This window comes from Felis catus, chromosome B2 (genome assembly GCF_018350175.1).
Source record: "Felis catus isolate Fca126 chromosome B2, F.catus_Fca126_mat1.0, whole genome shotgun sequence".
Classification (NCBI taxonomy): Eukaryota; Metazoa; Chordata; class Mammalia; order Carnivora; family Felidae; genus Felis; species Felis catus.
This window is the reverse complement of record NC_058372.1, coordinates 74,315,476-74,337,056: the sequence shown is the minus strand read 5'-3', so window position 1 is coordinate 74,337,056 and position 21,581 is coordinate 74,315,476. Positions and strand designations below refer to the sequence as shown.

The following is a 21,581-nucleotide window of genomic DNA, read 5'->3' as shown; positions in this document are numbered from 1 at the left end:
TGCTTTCCTTTTCCTTCTCTACTCTCCCTCAGGCTTCTAGTACTTTCAAGTTTGCCTCTTGTTTCCAACTCTGGATCCTGGTCCACATTGAAACATTTGTGACTTAGGAATTTTCCAGTGGTTTTACATTTGCATTTATTTGTAAATAAATAAATTATAAATGATTGCTTATTCCAAGAAACTTTTCGAAAATGTGGGCCTTTCCTCTTGCCTGGAGCTATAGTAACAAGAGGACTTGGCTCTTTCTCACACATTTAGCACGACTGTGTTCAGTCAAGTGGCTTCCTGGTGGTGGGTCTTCCTTCCTTGGAAAGGAGGCTAAAGATATATGTCTGCTTTTAGAAATAAAGTAGCATCAAGATGGAAATGACTGAACATGCTTATCCCATAGAGGAAGCTACTGTGTTGTTCACAGGAGCTTTGCTGGCTGGAGGGGGAAACAGCAGCCTGGGAATGATGCCAACCTTTAAGGGAATGATGGATTGCAAGGTGGAACTGCTCTAAGTCTCCATTGAGAACCTATCGTGAGCCCTCCTAGAAACGACGAATAGCTTAATCAAAGTGAAATGATTTAGAACAGGAAAGGTGTTAGGGCACTAGGCCAAAAGAATGGTGAGAAACAAAATGAAGTTATTTTATTGTCCTTTCCATCCTTGCTCTTCTATTTTTTAATTTTTGTTAATGTTTATTTATTTTTGAGAGAGAGAGAGAGAGAGACAGAGCATGAGTGGGGGAGGGGCAGAGAGAGAGGGAGACACAGAATCCAAAGCAGGCTCCAGGCTCTGAGCTGTCATCACAGAGCCCAATGTGGGGCTTGAACCCACGAACCGTGAGATCATGACCTGATCCAAAGTCAGATGTTTAACCTACTGAGCCACCCAGGTGCCCCCCCATCTTTGCTCTTCTAGACCTGCTAAGTGACATGGTAGGGAAAAGCCCTGGCATAGAGGCAAGAGATGGGTTTGCATTTTGCTCAGCTGCTCTACCTGCACCAGTGTGATGGGGTATGAATCACCTACCTGCCTAGATCTCAGGTTTCTCATTCTTCCAGCTCAAAAATCCACTGATTCTAAATTTCAGTAGTTGAAGGACTCACAGTAGTGAGTGAGTAGTGAGTGAAAGCTTCTGAATTAAGTTCACCTGAAGAGGAAAGACTGACATCCAATCTAAGGCTGGCTTCGCCTTAAAGATAAAGATCAGCATGTTTGCTTCTTACTAGCTTAGAAGTTGGGAATGATGGTTGCAAAGGAATGATTATGTTGGGATGGCAGGGAAGGGATGTCTGTACCTTCAACCTGGGCTTCATGCAGTTAATATCTGTTAGCTTTCAACAATTGAGGTCAGTTGGATTAATCTGTTGTATACAGAAGGCTGTCTAGTGCATTGTCTGAAGCTATAATAAAGGGACATAGACTAAACCAGAGTAGAGAATTAGCTGAGTATTGTTTAGGTACTGGTGCCTTTTCTTGTCTTTTTAGAGTTGTACATATGTAGGTTTTTTTAATGTTTATTTATTTATTTTGAGACGGAGAGAGAGTGCACGCATGCACAAGCCGTGGAGGGGTGGAGAGAGAGGGGTAGAAAGAATCCTATGAGGATTTAATCCCATGAGCCATGACATCATGACCTGAGCTGAAATCAAGAGTCAGATGCTTAACCAACTGAGCCACCCGGCACCCTCGTGTGTAGTTCTTTATAAACAACTACCTTTGTCCATACTTCCAACGTCTTTGACTCTCTTGCTTCTGATCTTAAATTATTATTTCCTTATCTTTTAACTTCAGTTTGGATGTCATGTGTAAAGGCAATAAACATTTGAGACATTGTCCATTTGGACTGTCAGCTGCTTTTCAGCAGGTCTTGCTAATATACTAATGTTTTTAGCAAAAATCAGAGCATTACAAACAGAAGACATGGTTCTCGGTATTTTAAATAGGTGTGTTAAATCTGCTTACATGATTGTCATTTCTAATATAGTTGGAATTATGTATACCATCTTTGTATAGGTGAGTGTGATGAGAGGGATGTGTATTTTTTGGTAGTTACACTTTTCTTCCCTTTTTCTTATTTTTTAATCTCTGTTTTCTTGATTTTTTTCATCCTTTTGAAAAAAATTCTCTGCTGTCTTGGAAGCAGTAGCATGAAGGGTTTTTTTTTTTTTTTTTAATGAGTGCTCTTAAAATTTTTAAATACATAGAGTAGAAAGTTTTCTAGCAAAAACAAAATCAGTATCTTTACGTTTTTCAAACAGGCAAGAACTTTATCAGTATTTTATCTATGTTTTTATTATTGAAGTATAGGTGACATACAATGTTATATTGGTTTCAGGTATACAGTGTAGTGATTCAGCAATTCTGTACATTACTCAGCACTCATTATGATTTAAGTGTAGGCACCGTACAGTGTTATACTGTTATTGACTATGTTCCTTATGCTGTACTTTTTATCCCTATAACATTTGTTTTGTAACTGGAAGTTTGTCCCTCTTAATCACCTTCACCTATTTTACCCATTCCTCCCCACAACCATCTGCCCTCTGGCAACCACGAGTTTGTTCTCTGACTTTTAAGAATCCATTTTTGTTTGTTTTGTTTTTGGGATTCCACATATAGGTGAAATCAGGCAGTATTTTGTCTGACTTATTTTGCTTAACATAGTCCCCTCTATTCCATCCATGTTGTCGCAAATAGATCTCATTTTTTTCTGGCTGAGTAATATTCCATTGTACATGTATACCACATCTCCTTTATCCACTCATCTATTGGTCACTTGGGTTGCTTTCATAACTTGGCTATTGTAATATGACAGTAAATATAGGGGTACATATATCTTTTCATAAATGTATTCTTTCAGTAAATACCTAGTATTGGAATTATTGGATCATATGGTATTTCTATTTTTAATTTTTTGAAGAACCTCCATACTGTTTTTCACAGGGGTTCCACCAATTTACATTCCCACCAGCAGTGCACAAGGGTTCCCTTTTCTCTACATCCTTGCCAATTCTTTTTATTTCTTGTCTTTTTGATATTAACTGTTCTGACTGGTGTGAAGTAATGTCTCTCTGTGGTTTTGATTTCCATTTTTTTGATGATTAGTGATGTTGAGCATGTGTCTGTTGGACTCTGTATGTCTTCAGAAAAATATTCAGGTCCTCTGCACATTTTTTAAATGGATTGTTTGGGTTTTTGAGTTCTTTAAGTTCTTTATATATTATGGATATTAACTCTTTATTGGATATATGTTTGCAAATACTTTCTCCCATTCAGTAGATTGCATTTCAGTTTTGTTGATAGTTTTCTTTGCTGTGCAAAAGCTTTTGATTTTGATGTAGTCCCAGTAGTTTATTTTTGCTTTTGTTTCTCTTGCCTGGAGAGACTTATCCACTGCCAAGAGATTACCACCTATGTGTTCTTTTAGGAGTTTTATGGCTTTGGGTCTCACATTTAGGTCTTAATAAATTTTGCGTTTATGTTTTAAATGTACGAAAGTAGGCCAGTTTCATTCTTTTGCATGTAGCTGTCCAGTTTTTCCAACTCCATTTATTGAAAAGCCTGTCTTTTCTTCATTGTATGCTTTTGCCTTTGCCATAGATTAATTAACGATTTACACATAGGTTTATATCTGGGCTTTCTATCCCGGTTCACTGATCCATGAGTCTATTTTGGTGCCAGTACCATGCTGTTTTGATTACTATAGCTTTGTAGCATATCTTGAAATCTGGGGTTGTGACACCTCCAGCTTTGTTCTTTCTCAAGATAGCTTTGACTATTTGCGGTCTTTTGTGGTTCTATACAAATTTTAGGATTATTTATTTTAGTTCTGTGAAAAATGCAATGGGTATTTTGATAGGGGTTGCATTGAATCTTTAGATTGGTTTGAAGCTTTAGATTGTAGTGTGGACATTTTAACTATATTAATTCTTTCAGTCCATGAGCATGGAATATCTTTCCATTTGTGCCATTTTCAGTTTTTTTTTTCATATTGCCTTATAGCTTTCAAAGATTGGATCTTTCACCTTCTTTGTAAAATTTATTCCTGAGTATTTTAATCTCTTTGGTGCAACTGCAAATGGTATTATTGTTTTAATTTTTCCTCTGCTGCTTCGTTATTAGTGTATAGAAATTTAATGGATTTCTGTACTTTGATTTTGTATCCTGTGACCTTACTGAACTCACTTATCAGTTCTAGTAGTTTTTTGGTGGGAGTCTTTAGGGTTTTCTATGTATAGTATCATATCTTCTACGAATGGTAAAAGTTTTACTTCTTCCTTACCGATATGGTCTGATTGCTATGACTGTGACTTCCAGTACTATGTTAAATAAAAGTGGTAAGAGTAGATTTCTTTGTCTTCTTCCTGATCTTAGAGGCATTGAGTATGATGTTACCTGTGGGGTTTTCATATATGGCCTTTATTATGTTGAAGTATATTCCCTTTAAACCTACTTTGTTGAGAGTTTTTATCACAAATGGACATTATATTTTGTCAGATGCTCTTCTGCATCTGTTAAGGTAATCGTAAGATTTTTGTTTTTTCTCTTGTTAATGTGATGTATCATGTTGATTGATTTATGAATATTGAACAATACTTGCATCCCTGGAATAAATCCCACTTGGTTGGGCGAATGATCCTTTTAATATATGTTGAATTTGGTTTGCTAATATTTTGTTGAGGGTTTTTGAATGTATATTCATCAGGGATGTTGGCCTGTAGTTTTCTTTTTCTGTAATGTGTTTGTCTGGTTTTGGTATCAGGGTAATGCTCGCTTTGTAGAATGAATTTGGAAAATTTCCTCCTTCTTGTATTTTTTGGAATAAATTGAGAATAGCTATTAATTCTTATTCAGATTTTTTGGTAGAATTTACCTATAACCTATCTGTCTTAGACCTCTGTTTGGTGCGAGTTTTTTGATTACCAATTCAATTTTGTTAGTAATTAGTGTGTGCACATTTTCTATTTCTTCTTGATTCGGTTTTGAAAGATTGTATGTTTCTAGGTTTATACAAATTTTCTAGGTTGTCCAGTTTTTTGGCATATAATTTTTCACTATATTCTCTTGTAATTCTTTGTATTTTTGTGGTTTCAATTGTTATTTTTACCCCTTGATTTCTGATTTTATTTATTTGACTTGTCTCATTTTTTCTTGATGAGTCTGATAAAGGTTAATCAATTTTGTTTATCTTTTCAAAGAACCAGCTTTTGGTTTAATCAATCATTTCTATTGTTTTTTTTTTATCTCTATATATTTCCATTCTGATCTTTATTACTTTCTTCCTTCTTTATATTGTGAATTTTATTATACTTGATGACATCACAGAGTTCCCCTAACCTCTCCTTAATTTTTATTATTATTTTTTCTTTTTACTGTGCAGCTTGGTTGCTTTCCATTACCCTGTCTTCTGGGTCATTGATCCATTTTTCTTCATCCTGTAATCTGCTGTTGATTTGTGCTAGAGTATTTTCCACTTCAGGTATTGTATTCTTCAGCTCTGTTCCTTTTTTTTTTTTTTAATTTTTTTTCAACGTTTATTTATTTTTGGGACAGAGAGAGACAGAGCACGAACGGGGGAGGGGCAGAGAGAGGGGGAGACACAGAATCGGAAACAGGCTCCAGGCTCTGAGCCATCAGCCCAGAGCCCGACGCAGGGCTCGAACTCACGGACCGTGAGATTGTGACCTGGCTGAAGTCAGACGCTTAACCGACTGCGCCACCCTGGCGCCCCAGCTCTGTTCCTTTTTTACATATATATATATTTTTTATCTCTTTGTTGTTCTTACTGAGTTCATCCATTCTTTTCTTAATTCTGGTATCTTTATGATCATTACTTTGAACTCTTTATCAGGCATATTGTTTATCTCCATTTCACTTAGCTCGTTTTCTGTGATTTTTGTCTTATTCTTTCACTGGAATATATTCCTCTGTCTCCTTATTTTGTCTCACTCTCTGCATTTGTTTCTGTAGTCTAGGTAAGTAAGTTACATCTCCTGATTTTGAAAGTAGCGGCCTTGTGTAGAGGAGGTCCTGTAGCACAGTCCCTGCTGGTCATCAGAACCAAATGCTCTAATGCTTCCCTTTGTGAGGTGTGTATGCCCACCTGTTGTAGCATAGCTGCAGTTGCCTTCAGCCCAGCCGGCTGCAATGAACTAATACATCTGTTGTGGGCACACTAGGCATGGTTTATTCCCTGCGCTGCTGAGAAGTGTGGCTGCAACAGCAAGGGCTTGTTGGTGGGTGGGTCCAGTACTCATCCTGGCTATCTGCAGTTAACCTCTCTGCCACAGCGGCAGGTATACAGAAGGCAGGACTTACTCCTTGCACAGCCAGCTCGAAGGCCCAGCTGCTGGAACTGTGGGCATGATGGTGTGTGAGGTTATCTCCCCTGCTGCAGGAGTCACTTTGGAGGTGGGTCTGCTGAGGAATGCCAGGTGGGGCATTTGGTGCTAGCACGGTAGATGGAGAGTTAGAACTGGCTTCTGCAAACATCTGGCTATGTAGGCTGGGGGAGTGCAAGAAAATGGCTCCTCCCAGCACTTTTGTTCCTGAAGAAATCTCCTACAGATCCCTGCCCCTCCTGCACAGATGTAAGATTAGTCAATAAATCTCATTCACCTATACCCCAGGTACTTTTCAGATTGCTGCTTCTGTGCTGTGTCACAGGCCGAGTTATTTAGCATGGGCTTTTTAAGGGTGGGGACTGGATTTCATGCCACCTTCTGGAGTTAAGTCCCACTAGTTTTCAAAGCCAGATATTACGGGGACTTATCTTCCTGGTGCAGATCCCCAGGGCAGGAGTGCCCAATGTGGGGTCTGATCCCCACTTCTCCATGCTTGTGATATCCCTCCAGATTTTGGGTAGTCATCCGGGGGATTGGTTCCCAACTGTGTCTCTGCCCCTGATACCCTTTTCTCTGTGGCCTTCTCTCTGTGACTAGCTGTGGCAAGTTTTTTCTGCCAGTCTTTGTTTGCAGAGTTAGTTATAATAGATGTACTTACCTCAGTGCATCCATGGGATGAGGTGAGCTCAGGATCCTTCTACTCTGTGTTTTCCCCATCAAGTTCCTTAACTCTCTATTTAGCACATTTTCCCCTGACCCCACATCTTCCCCATTAATTCTCTACTGTTTTTATGTGTTTCACTTAAAAACAAATAAATTACTAATTTTAAATATTTTAATATTCATTACATACCTGCATAACAGTTGGTATGCTTTTTGTTTTTCTCCTGCATCCCATATCCTTTAGTATTCCTTTCACTAAGTCTATGAATAGCACACTCTCTTAGTCTAGGTCTAAAATGTCTCTATTTTGTTCACAGTCTTGAATGATGACTAAGCTAGGTATAGAATTCTGTACTCCTTTTCAGTGAAGATCTATCACTTATTGCTTTCTGCCATCTATTTCTGTTGATAAGACAGCTGTTGTAAGATTATTTGGTATTACTCTGAAGATAACCCATCCTTTTTTCCCTACCGGTCTGTAAGATTTTATCTTTGTGCTTGGTGTACTGTAGTTGTATAGTGATGTCCAGGTATGGATTTAAAACAATTTTTTCTACTTAATACTCTGAGACCACTTTATCTGAGGACTCCTGTCTTTAATTGGTTCTGGAACGTTGTTAACTATTATGTAGTAAATCTCCATTATCCCTCCCCTCCCATTTCCTTCTATTTACCTCCTATGAGACATATATTAGAATCTTTTAAGCTTTTCTCCTTTGCCCCTTAAATGTTCTTTCATATATATACCTGAATTCAAGATAAAGCCCTCAGTACTAAGTTTTCCATTTAACCCATTCTGGTGTTTATCCCCATTATTGAGGTTTTTTTTCAATGGATATATATTTTTTATTTCCGAGATACAAAGTTTCAAAAACCTTTCTGAGAAAAAAAGGGGGGACACGTGGGTGGCTCAGTTGGTTCAGTGTCTGACTTCAGCTCAGGTCATGGGCTCATGGGCCCATGGGCCATGGGCTCATGGTTTGTGGGTTCAAGCCCCGCGTCGGGCTCTGTGCTGACAACTCAGAGCCTGGAGCCTGCTTTGGATTCTGTGTCTCCCTCTCTCTCTGCCCCTCCCTCACTCACGCTCTGTCTCTGAAAAATAAACATTAAAAAAAAAAAAAAAACTCCTTTATGAGAATTTGAAATCAGCATGCTTTTAAGTCTTTTTTCATTTGTTCTGTTTTTTTTTAATTTTGTGTGCAGCTGCTTACTTCTAGTTGTTAATTTTGTAGCTGTATGATTTAGGGTTCAATTTCTCATGTGTTTTAGAATTTTAGTGTCATCTTTGGCTTTCTAGGACTTAACCTTAGTTTTCATACCTGTAGAAGGGGAATAATACCTACCATTACTGTCTGGAAGGACTTTGTAAATAGTAAAGGCAAGGTATGGCCATTTTTATAATTAATGTAAGTGGTATCACATTTTACCACTGCTCTCTATCTTTGAAGTCAAATTTGTTGAGGATGGGTAGGTGGCATGATGAGAAAAGGAAATACATTAGGTCATAATAGAATTATACATCCCCAGATATTTAGTTGTCTGCTAAATGTCAGCAGTTCAGGGCACAAATTGCAGAGTAGTTTCTAGAAGCAAATGGATTGTGGCTTTGTTTTTACTTTTAGAGTTGTGTGAAATAGAAAGGAAATTGTGTTTAATGACAGTAGAGCTAGCTCAACCATTCACTGCATTTTCAGTTTTTCTTGACTCTATTGTTTCTTTTCAACCCGATAATGGTGTCTCGAGTATACCTTGCTGTATAGTGTTTAGGTGCTTTTAAAAATCCATTTAAACTAAACTTGCTCTGGATATAAACAGAGGGTTTATTACATTATGTCTTTCAGTTGATTATTACTTTCATTTCATAACATCAAAGGCTTGGAGAGTCTCACTGTGGAGATGATGCTTTTTATCAGTTTTATAAACCACTTTGTATCATCCTTCTCTGTCCTGTGCACCCCGCCCCCCCCCAAAAAAAAAACCTCCAAAAACGGTGTTGAGAATCAGTAAGAGAAATCACAGTCTGAGTTTGACTCTGGATACACAGAACTAAACATTTTCTTCTTCTGTTGCCACATTCTTGGCAAAAGTCGGCTGGACCCCTGCTTTTCTCCTTAAACAGGATATTTTTTAAATTGAAAAACTTGTATCTCACTCTTTGTTCTTCCTCTGGAGAGTCAAAAAAACGTTCCATACGCATTTCCAGATAGCACAAAATGGCGGTAGCTATATAATAATCAGGCTCAAAAACTGAAAACAATACGAAACAATTTCCCAATTATAAAAGTTCTGCACACATACTTGGAGAGAGACAAGGCCAAAAGTGCAAACTAACTGTGAGTAAATAGAAAAAAACATCAACAAGTCTAATTCCTTATACTTTCTTCCCACCTCCACTCTGTCATAAGGGTTTTTGTGAGCAAAAGCAGAACAAGAAAAACTGCAAAGAAGACAGAAGAGAGAGGCTAGCAAAGGTGCCTAAGGGTGATTTTGAATGGCCACTAGAAAAGTTAAATCCAGCCTAAAATAAATGCTGGAAAAATGTGTAAGCAGATCAGAGCTTGGATTATAGGGAAGAGATTTTAAAGTATATGTGATTGAAAGGGCCAGGTGACATATAGGACAAGGTATAACATTTGAAAAGACAGACACAGTGGATAGGGGGCAAGCATAATTTATTTTATTTTATTTTTTATTGTTATTTATTTTGAGAGAGCAAGAGAGAGCACGCGCATTTGCGGTCTCCAGCAGAGAAAGGGGAAGGGAGGGAGGGAGAGAGAGGGGGGAGAGAGAGAATCCTAAGCAGCAGAGCCATCCAGGCACCCCACAAGGCACAAGCACAATTTAAAAGGGTAAGCATTACTTACTGGGGCAGTCTTTCCTCTGGAGGAGAGGAAAAAAGGCAAAGAAAAAGAAAGGGCTTTTTAGCAATTAGATGGAGAAAAGAAGAAAATCGGGTTGAAGGTAGGGGGGATTTAGAGTTCTGTAAGACAAAGAAAATCACATAATCAGAGGTCTGACAAGTCCTTTCCCACCACCAAAAGAAACACACTGACAGAAAAAACCCACTCAAGTACCTGGGCTTTGCTAGGCTGACGGAAAAATCCCAGACTTTTTTAAAAATAGGGATTAAAAAAAGAAATACTCCAATATCATAAAAATGAAAAAAAAATAGAGGAATTTTGCAAAAAAATCATGAAACACAGTCTTAACCATCAATTCAGGAAAGACCTTCCCTGCAAAATGACCATGAAGCAAAAGAAAAGTGTTTAAGTTCACACTCTAGACAGAATTAAGGACATCAAGCATTTGAGATATGAAAAACCACTCTGAGTCAGAAATGCAAAATGGACAAGAACCAGGATAAATAGAAAAGGAGTTGATTGAACTCAGGAAATGTAAAGAAGAGAAGATGGTCTCAGGAATGAAGAATAAGTTTTAAATTGCCCAATTGAAAATAGACACTAATGAAAATTTAATAAAGGGTTTGAAGATAGGAAAATAACCAGGAAAATGAAAATGACATAAAGGAAGAACGAAATAAGGGTCTGAAAGGGAGGCAGATTTTTACCTCTGCCCTCTTAGGTTTTTTTTTGGCAGGCTCTGAGAAACTGACATAAGACAGATTAACAGGAGAAAGGCGTACAAATTTATGTAAGTTTTGCATGACACAGAAGCCCTCATAGGAGTGAAGGACCAAAGAAATGGCAAAACCCATTAGCTTGGAAAGAAACTGTGAATCAAAGATTTTATATAATTAATAGGTTGCACAGAGAAGCAATTGGGGAAAGGCAAGCTATGTGAGGAGGCAAAAGGAAGGTAAGAATTATTTTAACAAAGTCTGTTTGTATAAAAACTTTTTGTCTCGGGGCGCCTGGGTGGCGCAGTCGGTTAAGCGTCCGACTTCAGCTAGGTCACGATCTCGCGGTCCGTGAGTTCGAGCCCCGCGTCAGGCTCTGGGCTGATGGCTCGGAGCCTGGAGCCTGTTTCCGATTCTGTGTCTCCCTCTCTCTCTGCTCCTCCCCCGTTCATGCTCTGTCTTTCTCTGTCCCAAAAATAAATAATAAAACGAAAAAAAAAATACTTTAAAAAAATAAAAAAAAAAAAACTTTTTGTCTCAACTTATGGTCCTTGGAATGCTATTTTCCTTCTGGTTTAGGAAGGACAATTTGCATATGGGAATTTCATATCCTGCTTTTAAGAAAAAGAAGGAAGTCAATGTGTTTTTCTTGTGTGTGTGATTGCTGTTTTTCAAGTACTTTAACTCAAAATAATCTTTATGTTAAAGTAGCCTATTTTGGAGTGTCTTATTCTGCAACCCTTCAGGTCTAAGAGAAATGGGAATGAAAGATAAGTAAAGAAAGGATCACTTAAAAATTTGTTTTGAGTCCCTAAGGGAAAAAAAGGAAACAAAATAATGATACTGAGATAATATTTAAAACTATACTTTAAAAATAAATTACAGGGATGCCTGTGTGGCTCAGTGGGTTGAGCATTCGACTTCGGCTCAGGTCATGATCTCGCAGTTCATGGGTTTGAGCCCTGCATTGGACTCTGTGCTGACAGCTCAGAGCCTGGAGCCTGCTTCAGGCTCCCTCTCTTTCTGCCCCTCCCCTGCTCATGCTCACTTTCTTTCTCTCTCTCTCTCTCTCTCTCTCTCTCTCTCTCTCTCTCTCTCTCAAAAATAAATAAGCATCTTAAAAAATTTTTTTAAATAAATAAAAATAAATTAAAGAAATAGAAAAAGACCTGAATCTACACATTGAGGGAGTTCATTAGGTACCTGGGAAAATTAATGCAGACTGACCAAGTCTAAGACATATCTGACTAAAACTTGTAGATTTCAGAGATAAAGATAAAATACTCAAGTGCTCTAAGCCAAAAGATCAAATAATTTAGAAAGGCAAAATAATTAGACTAGCATGAGACCTAAAAACCTACAAATCAAGACAACAGTGATTGACATGTAAATATCAATATATGCCTCTTGTAGGGAAAGAAACAGGATTATGTTTTGTAAGTTCTTGGTTATAAAATACCATGATAGATGTGTGACTAAACATATCAGTGCTGACAATAAATGTGAATGGGCTTAATTTACCTATTAAAAGAAAAATATTTACAATTTGGCTTATAATGTAAAACCCAAGTATATATTCTATATCAGATACCTAGCTGAAACAGTGATTTACATATTCAAAAAAAAACCCCAAAACTCTCAAGGAAAGAAAGTGTGAATCAAGGATTTTATATCCAGTTAAGCTGTCTTTTAAATATCAAAGCAAAACTAAACCAGTTTTGGCCATACAAAAATTTAGGGAATCCTGCATTTACCAGTCTTTCTTAAAGAATGTACTAGAGCAGGGGTCAGCAAACCATGGCCTGCCATCTGTTTTGTAAGTAAAGTTTTACTGTAACATAGCCACAGTTACTTGTTTACATATCATCTGTGACTGCTTTTCTGCTACCTTGTGACAGAGTTGAGTAATTGCAATAAGGCCTACAAAACCTAAGTATTTACTTTCTGATTTTTTACATAAAATGTATGTTGACCCCCAACCCCAAGATTCCCAAATAATGACTGAGAAAACATCAGCATAGGACTAACATCAGTTGTGGCCTTTACATGTACATAGGTGTTCATGGAAGACCAGAACAGGGATGGGCATGATGGCATAAGACGAATACACAAATATTGTATACTGTGATGAAGTTGAAATAATGTAACTAAAAACTGGGAGGGGAAGAGATAGAGAAAGATGAAAATGGGGGGGAAAAAAATCACAGTGTATAAACAATAAGCGAGTGATAAAGAATACCATCAGCCAAAGAAAAACCTAATAAGCCAAATGGTGAATAGTTAAGAGACATTTAAAAGTGCATAAAGGGGGGCGCCTGGGTGGCGCAGTCGGTTAAGCCTCCGACTTCGGCCAGGTCACGATCTCGCGGTCTGTGAGTTCGAGCCCCGCGTCGGGCTCTGGGCTGATGGCTCCGAGCCTGGAGGCTGTTTCCGATTCTGTGTCTCTCTCTCTCTCTCTCTGCCCCTCGCCCGTTCATGCTCTGTCTCTCTCTGTCCCAAAAATAAATAAACGTTGAAAAAAAAATTTTTTAAAAAAAAGTGCATAAAGGGGCCACTAGAAGAAAAGTAAGAAACTCTTCTAAAAATCAATATATGCCTCTGGTAGGGGAAGAAACAGGATTATTTTTTGTAAATTCTCAGTTATAAAATACCATGTTAGATGTGTGGCTTGACATATCAGTCCTAACAATAAATGTGAATGGGTTTAATTTACCTATTAAAAGAAAAATATTTACAATTTGGCTTATAATGTAAAACCCAAGTATACATTCTATATCAGATACCTAGCTAAAACAGTGATTCACATATTCTAAAAACAAAGGATGGACAAAAGTTTGTATTGTATAAATGGAAACAAAAAGGAACGTTAGTGATTCTGGTATCACACAACATAGGATTTAAGCCACAGAGCATTAAACATGACAAAGGACATTCCTTAATGCTAAAAGCCAGAGTTTACCAACAAAAACAATAAAGGGAAACACCTTTATACCTAGATATTAATTAAATTCTCTTACTAAACAACTCTTAGGTGAAAGGAGACATACAAATTGAAATTACAGAGTTTTTAAAAAATGATGACTGGTCTTTTATAACTGGCTTGAGTTAGCATAGTTTTCATGGTTTATCCACGTTGTAACATCTATCAGTGCTTCATTCTTCTTTGTTGCTGGATAATAATCCATTGTATGGATATATCAGATTTTATTTATCCATTTATCAGTTAATGGATATTTGGTTGTTTCTATTTTTTGACTTTTCTGAATAATGCTGCTGTGAACAATCAGGTAGCTATTTGGAAAAAGATCCGTATGTCACACTGTACATAACAATAAACCCCAAACTGATTCGGGATGTAAATATAACAAATGAAAAATGATAGTGAAAACTGGTGAAATTTGAATAAGATCTGTAGTTTACTTAATCATATTGCACAACTATTAATTTCCTGGTTTTGATGATTTTTCTGTGGTTATATAAGATGTTAATATTAGGAGAAGCTGGGTAAGGTGCACATGGGTATGCTCTGTACTTTTTGGGGACAACTTTTCTCTAAAATTATTTCAAAATAAAATAGTTTAAAAATATTACATGGCAAACCAAAAAAATAAAATAAACATGTTCTACACAAGATGGGAGACTAGACCAAGGCTTATCCTTAGAGGCTTAAAAAAGGGAACATACTGGGTGCCAATTAGAGAAGAGAGGTGTTAGAGGATGGCCAGACTCCATTTGACAGTTGGGGCCAGGAGGGAGCTGGATACAAATCAAGAAGGCATCAGACTGAGTGTAGTTTACTTTATTACCATAATATGTAAGATAACATGTAAGACTTGACATAGAGTTGGAAACTTTTCATATATACACCATAATTAATTGTCTTTCAGTTTGGCTACCATTTATTTCAAAGCCTTGAGGCTTGGTGGTGGTGTGAATTCACATTCTGAGGGTTGGAAGGATGGATGGAAAATGCTGAAGAAGTAAATGTTGTTATCTTCATCTTTTTAAAGATTCTAGTGTTGAAACGCTTGAGATACTGTCAGTGTTCAAAGAATAGTTAGTGGTGTTGAGGAGCTGGAATCTTAAGAAGATTGGTGGGGCGCCTGAGTGGCTTAGTTGGTTAAGCATCGACTCTTCATTGCGACTCAGGTCATGATCTCATGGTTCATGGGATCCAGCCCCATGTCCAGCTCTGCACGGAGCCTTCTTGGGATTCATTCTCTCTCTGTCTCTCTCTCTCTCTTTATCTCTCTCTGTCTTTGACCTTCCCCTGCTCATGTTCTCTGTCTCCCTCTGAAAATAAATAAACATTTAGAACTAAAAAAAAAAAAAAAATTTAAAGAAAATTGGAAATATTCTGTTTGTTTTAGAAAGCCCGTATCTAAGTCTTTAATTATAAAAGAGCTTAGTAAAAATGATATTTTCTCAAAAAGCAGTTAAGTGACCCTTTTTTCCCAAAAGTCTTAGTTCCATGATGAGACAGTTCCATTTTATGAGAGTTTATCTCTATCAGATGTGATTAGGGCCCAAGGTCATGCAGGACAAACATGGCTATTGAAAAGCCACTCATTCCTATGAAGTAAGAAATCCTTTGTAGGCTAAATGGACATCTTATATTTACCTAAAGAAAGATTTGTTATTTCTGTGGTTTTGATCATGCCATTTCTTCATACTCTGATTTTTATGTTTTTATTTTATTTTTCAGAGAGAGAGAGAGAGTGAGCATGAGCAGGGGAGGGGCAGAGAGAGAGGGAGACAGAATCTGAAACAGGCTCCAGGCTCTGAGCCGTCAGCACAGAGCCTGATGCCGGGCTCGAACCCATGAACCGTGGGATCATGACCTGAGCCAAAGTCAGACACTTAACTGACTGAGCCACCCAGGCTCCCCTTTCCTCTGGTTTTATCATAAAATCAAGCAGGAACCATAGTAGACATAGTTTTATTATTTTGGTTGCCATTTTGGTTTTTTGGAATTAAGTTTGAAATAATGCAGAACAGTTGATTAAATGAGATGTTTATAGTCATTATATATAAAATTTGGACTAGTTTTAAATATGCAAGGCTTTGTTGCAATAGTGTTTCCATAAGAAAAGCAAGTTCATATTACATCACCTAACTTACAGCTTTTTGTTCCCCCCAAGAACATAATTTACCATATGTACAAAGACTGCTGCTATTTAGATTCCCTTGGATATCTTTATCCAGCATTTTGTCAAAGGGGAAATTGCCTTATGCATAATCTGAAATAATTGAAATAATTGGAAGTATAATGAGAGCCAACATTTAGAAGCTCCCTTGTGCTTTTTTCTACTCTGCAAAATAAAATTATCACTGAATGCATTCATGTTTTAAGATTTAAGCAGACTTGGTAAATGAATCTTGTTTTCTAAATGTGTAGAGGGGCTAATATAAGGTGGTTGGTCTCCCTAAAACAGGTGTTGAAAGATCTTTTTAAGCTTCCCAATACATTTGCAAATTTATCATGATGAAGTGGCAATTTGCAATATAGAGCTGATTACAGAAATCAGGATATAGTTGAACTGTATTTTTAAAAATTCATATTATTTCCTGTTCCTCTGCTTTTTATGATACATGTAACATCATTAATAATGTTCTCAGATGTCCCTGAGAGGTTTGTAGTCTTGTTTTGTTTTTAGTGAATGATAGGAATTGGCTTTAAAAAGAAAGTCATTCCTATGTGTGATTCCCAGGATCCGTTTTAACATCTAACCAAATTTTGCATTCTTACTCACTTTTCACGTGGATTCCATTCCATTTCTGTGTTTCAGTTTAGAAGCCACAGTAAAGTGAACTGAAAATCATCCTGAAAAAGGGCTTGGGTAAAAGCAACTGGGATTTTCCTCTTCAGGAAGTGTTTTTGCAGTGTCATTAGATCTTTGTTTTATATCCCCTGTTGGGTTGTGTCAGGGGAGAAGTCCATGTCGGTTTTAAGATTTCACACTCTGGAGCCAGAAATATGTAGATTTGGATACCAGTTGTACCATGTACTTACAAGTTGTGTGAGATCTGGGAAAAGTTTCCCCCACTTGTAATGGGAATTTAGTCTCTACTTAGTAGGAACAAAGGACCTACCAGTCAAGTACTAGTTATCTAATGTTTTTGTAATTCTGTGGGGCATCTACTGTTATTCCTTACATTTTAGAGGTTGCATTTGTCACCATTCCTAATTTTTGGTTGTTTCTTTGAAACAACAGACTCCACCCTGGCTGGTTTGAGCAAAGCAGAATTTATCTGGTAGTTAGTTACATGTGCAGCCAGGAAGAGCACAGTGTGCCACCTAGGTTGTTTTGGGGAAAATGTCACTATGTCACTTTTCCAGGTGACCCTACCCTGCTGCCCTCAGAAAGTCTGACACTTCCCTCCATGGTCACCGCAGGATTCTCCATATTTCATCTTCCAAGTTACTTACTTTCAAAGCTAAGTGCTGAGCAGGGCATCCGTTTGGAGTCTGGTCTCACAATGCTGCCCTGGCTTCATGGAAGGCGGGGGAAACCAGTTTTCTGCCTCTGACCTAGGAGAGTAGGACCAATAAAGAAAGAAATTCCTCGAACATTTCAAGGGTGTTCAGAAGGTGCTGGGCAAGCAGAAAATATGACAGCACTCCAGGGACAGTTTTATTACAGTAGATTGATTCATAAAGACTAAAATATATCTAAATTACAAGAAAGGTGACTTTGGCTTATTATTCCTTCTTCAAATCATATATTTTATTTTTAAAGTAGACTTTGTTTTCAGACTTAACTGTGTCACTTGTCCTTATCATTCAAATATTTGTCTTTATACATATAGGGCATCTTGACTTTGTGGGCCGTAACCACAGAAGCTAAGCAAGTTAAACCTTAGGGAATAAAAACCTCCTCTTCTTTACCCCCAAGCCTCTGTTGGCTTTTACTGTGAATGCCACCTAGCCAGTCTGTTTTTCTGCACAGAAATATTGAAACTATTTCTCTCCTCCATGACGTGGGAACCTGCTAATTTTCCCTCTGATATTTTTTTTTTCCTTTAGACATCTTTCTCTTATCTTACCTGCTAACCTGGAAATGTGGCTAAACTGGATCTCTGTGAAGAAAATGACCACGCTAGCATTGGGGGGTACCAGGATTCAACTAGAAGAAACAGGAGTCTTTTTTTTTCCCTAAAGTATTTCTTTCTAATTTTAAAACAAATATATAATGATGGTTGGGAATTTTAAAACTTAAAAGTCTAAAAAGGAAAATAAATTTCCCCTCCTACAGAGTTAGCATTTTGGTGTGTTTCCTTCCAGTGTTTTCTTTGCAGGCATGCTTGGGCGGGAGGAGGGTAGTTGAAGAGAGAAAGAGAGCAGTTGTATTTACAAAAGCGGAATCACGTTGTTTATAAAGTCAAATCCTACTCTCTTCATTTGATCCCCATATCAGTTAATAATAGCTAATATTTATTGAATATTTACTCTGTGGTAGTCACTCTTCTGAGCCCTTTTATACATAATAATTCTTGTAATCTTTTCAAGAGTCCCCATTATAAGTACTATTTTTTCATCTATAAATATTTTATATGTATATCTAAAAGCTCAGTTTAAAAATAACCATAGGGGCACCTGGGTGGCTCAGTCGGTTAAGCCTCCGACTTCAGCTCAGGTCATGATCTCGCAGTCCATGGGTTCAAGCCCCGTGTCGGGCTCTGTGCTGACAGCTCAGAGCCTGGAGCTTGTTTCGGATTCTGTGTCTCCCTCTTTCTCTACCCTCCCTGTTCATGCTCGCTCGCTCTCTCTCTCTCTCTCTCTCCGTCTCAAAAATAAATAAATGTTAAATAAATTTTTTTAAATAAAATAAAATAAAAATAAAAATAACCATAATACCATTACCACACTTTAAAAAGTTAGACATAGCCCTAATGACCAATTTTCAGATCTTTTAAATTGCATTAATAAATTTGGCTTTTTTGTGGTTTTGTTTTTTTATAACTTTTTTTTTATAATTACTATTATCATTTACATTTGTTACATGAGGAAACTGAGTCACAGAAATATTTTGAAAGTTGTGCTCACGAAGTGGGTAAGTGGTAGTGACTGTGAGCTCCTCCTTGGTATTTATCTCTGGGAGCTCTTTGAGGCCTGGGTTGAAAGTATATTCCTGCAGAGAGGATTGTTTGTGGGGTCCCATAAATAGTATGACTTCCATCCTCAGACGTTCCTAAGAGTAGGCTTGTGACAAGGAATTCTCAGAGGTGTCTTTCCCCCCACCCTCCTGCCCCTGGAAGACAGATTGTTTTTCCAATTCATTTACTGTGGGGGAACGGCAGAGAAGGAAAGGCAGGGATCCCAAAGGCTTCTGATCCAAGCTTTTATTTTACAGGGCCACAGGTGTGTCCTCAGACCCCTAGCATTCCACAGGTTAAAAAGCTCATGCTCTAGTCCAGACCTTCAAGGATGAGCAGAATCCTCTGGGAAAACCCTCTCTTCAGACCTGGCCTACCAAGGGATTTCAGAATTCTTTCCTACCTCATAAGATTTGGTTATTCTCCTGACAATTCAACTATGTACTTAAAGATTTTAAAAATATTTATTCAGCATTTTTAGTCTTTCATACTGAGAGGGCTGCTGCTGACATCAAGTCTACCATATTGAAAGAAATGGGAGTTAGATCTTTTTTTTTTTCTAAAAGAGAAATATAAGTTTGAAATTTTAAGTGGTAACTTCAGAAGTTAAACTCATGGGTCAACTTAGTTTTCTAGGTCACAATCATGAGCAGAGAAATATATTAAAAAGAAGCAGTAACTACCATTTTGGGTCTCTTAATGGCATAAAGGGCTCTATGCTAAGTGCTTTTGCAGGGATCATCTCATTTAATCCAACACCACTATTCTGTATGATAGATGTGTTCTATAATTCTCATAGTAAAGATGAGGACACTGAAGCATAGAGAGTTCAGGTGATTTGCCCAAGATCACACAACTAATAGGTAATTTATAATACTGACCTTGGGTCATCAAGAAAAGGTTAAATTATGCTTGATGAAATCTTTTTAGGCTTGGTGCATTGCATTTTGAAAGACAGCAAAATGTGTAATATGTCTTAAATTTCCATTTAAATTGTATTGTTGCAGATCAATGTGGTGTTACCTCATTAAAAAGATAAGCATGTCAAAGATATACTAAAGGCAATTCACCTTGCCTTCTTTACTACTTTGCCTCCTCTAAGAAAAATTACTCTTAAAAGACCTCCCAAGGATTTTTCTGGCTATCAAATCCCAAAACACATTTGTCAGCTTAGATGAGAAAAGAAACTTTGGCCAAGGACTTTAGAGATTAATTGCTAGACATGGATACCTTTTGTTTCATGATTCATCCCAAAACGCTTCTCTCTCAACTTCAGCCAACTGTGTGGTATTCAGTTATAGTGTTAACGTATACTTCCCTCTATGGAAGTGTTTCTTGGAAATTTACATATATTTTTCCAGTTGAACATTAATATTATGAGTCAGACTTGGAAAATGTGACTTTCTTAGTACAGTAATTTCATGTGGTGGCATTTGAGGTACTGTTTTCTCAGGTCGTGGTGTTTTCAGTGAACCTTCTTTTGCGTGTGTGACACTGTTTCCTGTTTGCCAGTTTGGGGATAAATACTGAAACAACAATGTCTGTGTGTTTTTCTCAACCAAGTTTTTATTCCCCTAAAGTAACCAGTCTCCATTAGTCCAGGAAAATCAGGGAAAAGATATCTGGGAAAACACTTTGCCAATTCAAAAGTGGGCTGTTTCCCTGATATTTTGACTCCCTCTATGCCAGGCTAGTAATGGAGACCTGTGCTCCGGGTCTCCCCTCACATCCTTATAATCATCTGCCCTCCTGATCTGCTACTTCTAAGGCCTGGCACTAAAAAAAGAGCCACCACTCTGGAACTTAGCAGCCCACCCCCTCCCCTGAGTTGCATCTCAGGAAGTCAGCTATATCCTTGTGGGTGGCCCCCTTCCTTGCCTCTGAAAGCTCTAGCCTCAAAGAAAGGTAAGGGAGGCCAGTATTCAAACTCACTGGAGTCTTTCTGCCTTTCTTACACAAGAGTGAACACTCTTATAACCTATTTGGAAAGGAATCCTTAGCAGCAACGAAAATACACTAGTTTATGTCTCGTTAAGTCATCCTGTTTACACCAAACCATATGTTCCCACAGGACTGTAATTATCTAAGCTAAACTAGGAATGTGTTCTGGAAAATGCTTTGGTCTTCTTTTCAACTTTTTCATTGAATCAGCTCAGGTATGTTTCTTGGTACCTGCTACCATCACTTTCTCATTTGTCAAATGACTTTAGAAACCTTGTACCTTTACCATAAATTGTGCATATATATAGCATAGAAAGCTCAGATTTGTGAAGGGTTCCTATGACAGTAAGCTCAGGAAATAAAGGTCATTTGCTTGCTCTTTCCTTTTACTTCCCTAGGAGAAGGGCCACTGAGCATTGCATTTTCAGAAATTAAAGGACGTCTCAAAGACAAACACAAAACGGTTGCCAAAGCAAGGAAGCTAACTTCCTTTCCTCCTGCCTTTGCTGCTGCTCTATTTGCTCCAGTATCGCCCTCTGCTTCCTCCTTTCTTCCCAGTTGAGCTTCTGTAATCTCTCAGGAGAAAGTGGAAATTCTTTTCCTTATAAGAATTGGAAAAGAGTTCTCCATTTGAAATGTCATTTTCTTTGATATCCTTTAGAAAAGGAAGCTAATGCAGGATTTTTGAGGCAGAACCTTAGCCTTTCCCTTGTTCTCTAAGTGGCCCCATGTATCCCTTCTCTATAGTCAGCCTTAATTTTCACATTCAATCTGTAGAAACCAGATTTTTTTTTAAAGTTCATTCATTTTTGAGAAAGAGAGAGCGTGAGCAGGGGAGAGGCAGAGAGAGAGGAAGACACAGAATCTGAAGCAGGCTCCAGGCTCTGAGCTATTAGCACAGAGCCTGATACGGGGCTCAAACTCACAGACTGCAAGAAATGAGATGCTTAAGCGACTGAGCTACCC

At 37.8% G+C, this 21,581-nt stretch overlaps 1 protein-coding gene across 5 annotated transcripts in view; it reads left to right on the top strand.

The window, feature by feature from the left end:
- The window catches only part of UBE3D (ubiquitin protein ligase E3D), a 240,374-nt gene that overhangs the window by 99,084 nt on the left and 119,709 nt on the right, over nucleotides 1-21,581 (top strand). The window contains exon 10 of one of the 5 annotated variants that reach the window (XM_011282484.4): nucleotides 17,605-17,831. The exons of 3 other annotated variants lie outside the window; for them this stretch is intronic. In XM_011282484.4, the coding sequence (XP_011280786.1) occupies nucleotides 17,605-17,631 (27 nt within the window). In that variant the 3' untranslated portion in view covers nucleotides 17,632-17,831. Of the gene's footprint in view, nucleotides 1-5,373; nucleotides 5,473-17,604; nucleotides 17,832-21,581 lie in introns of those variants that run through there. One more of the 5 variants, XR_006597971.1, reaches the window with a different exon arrangement.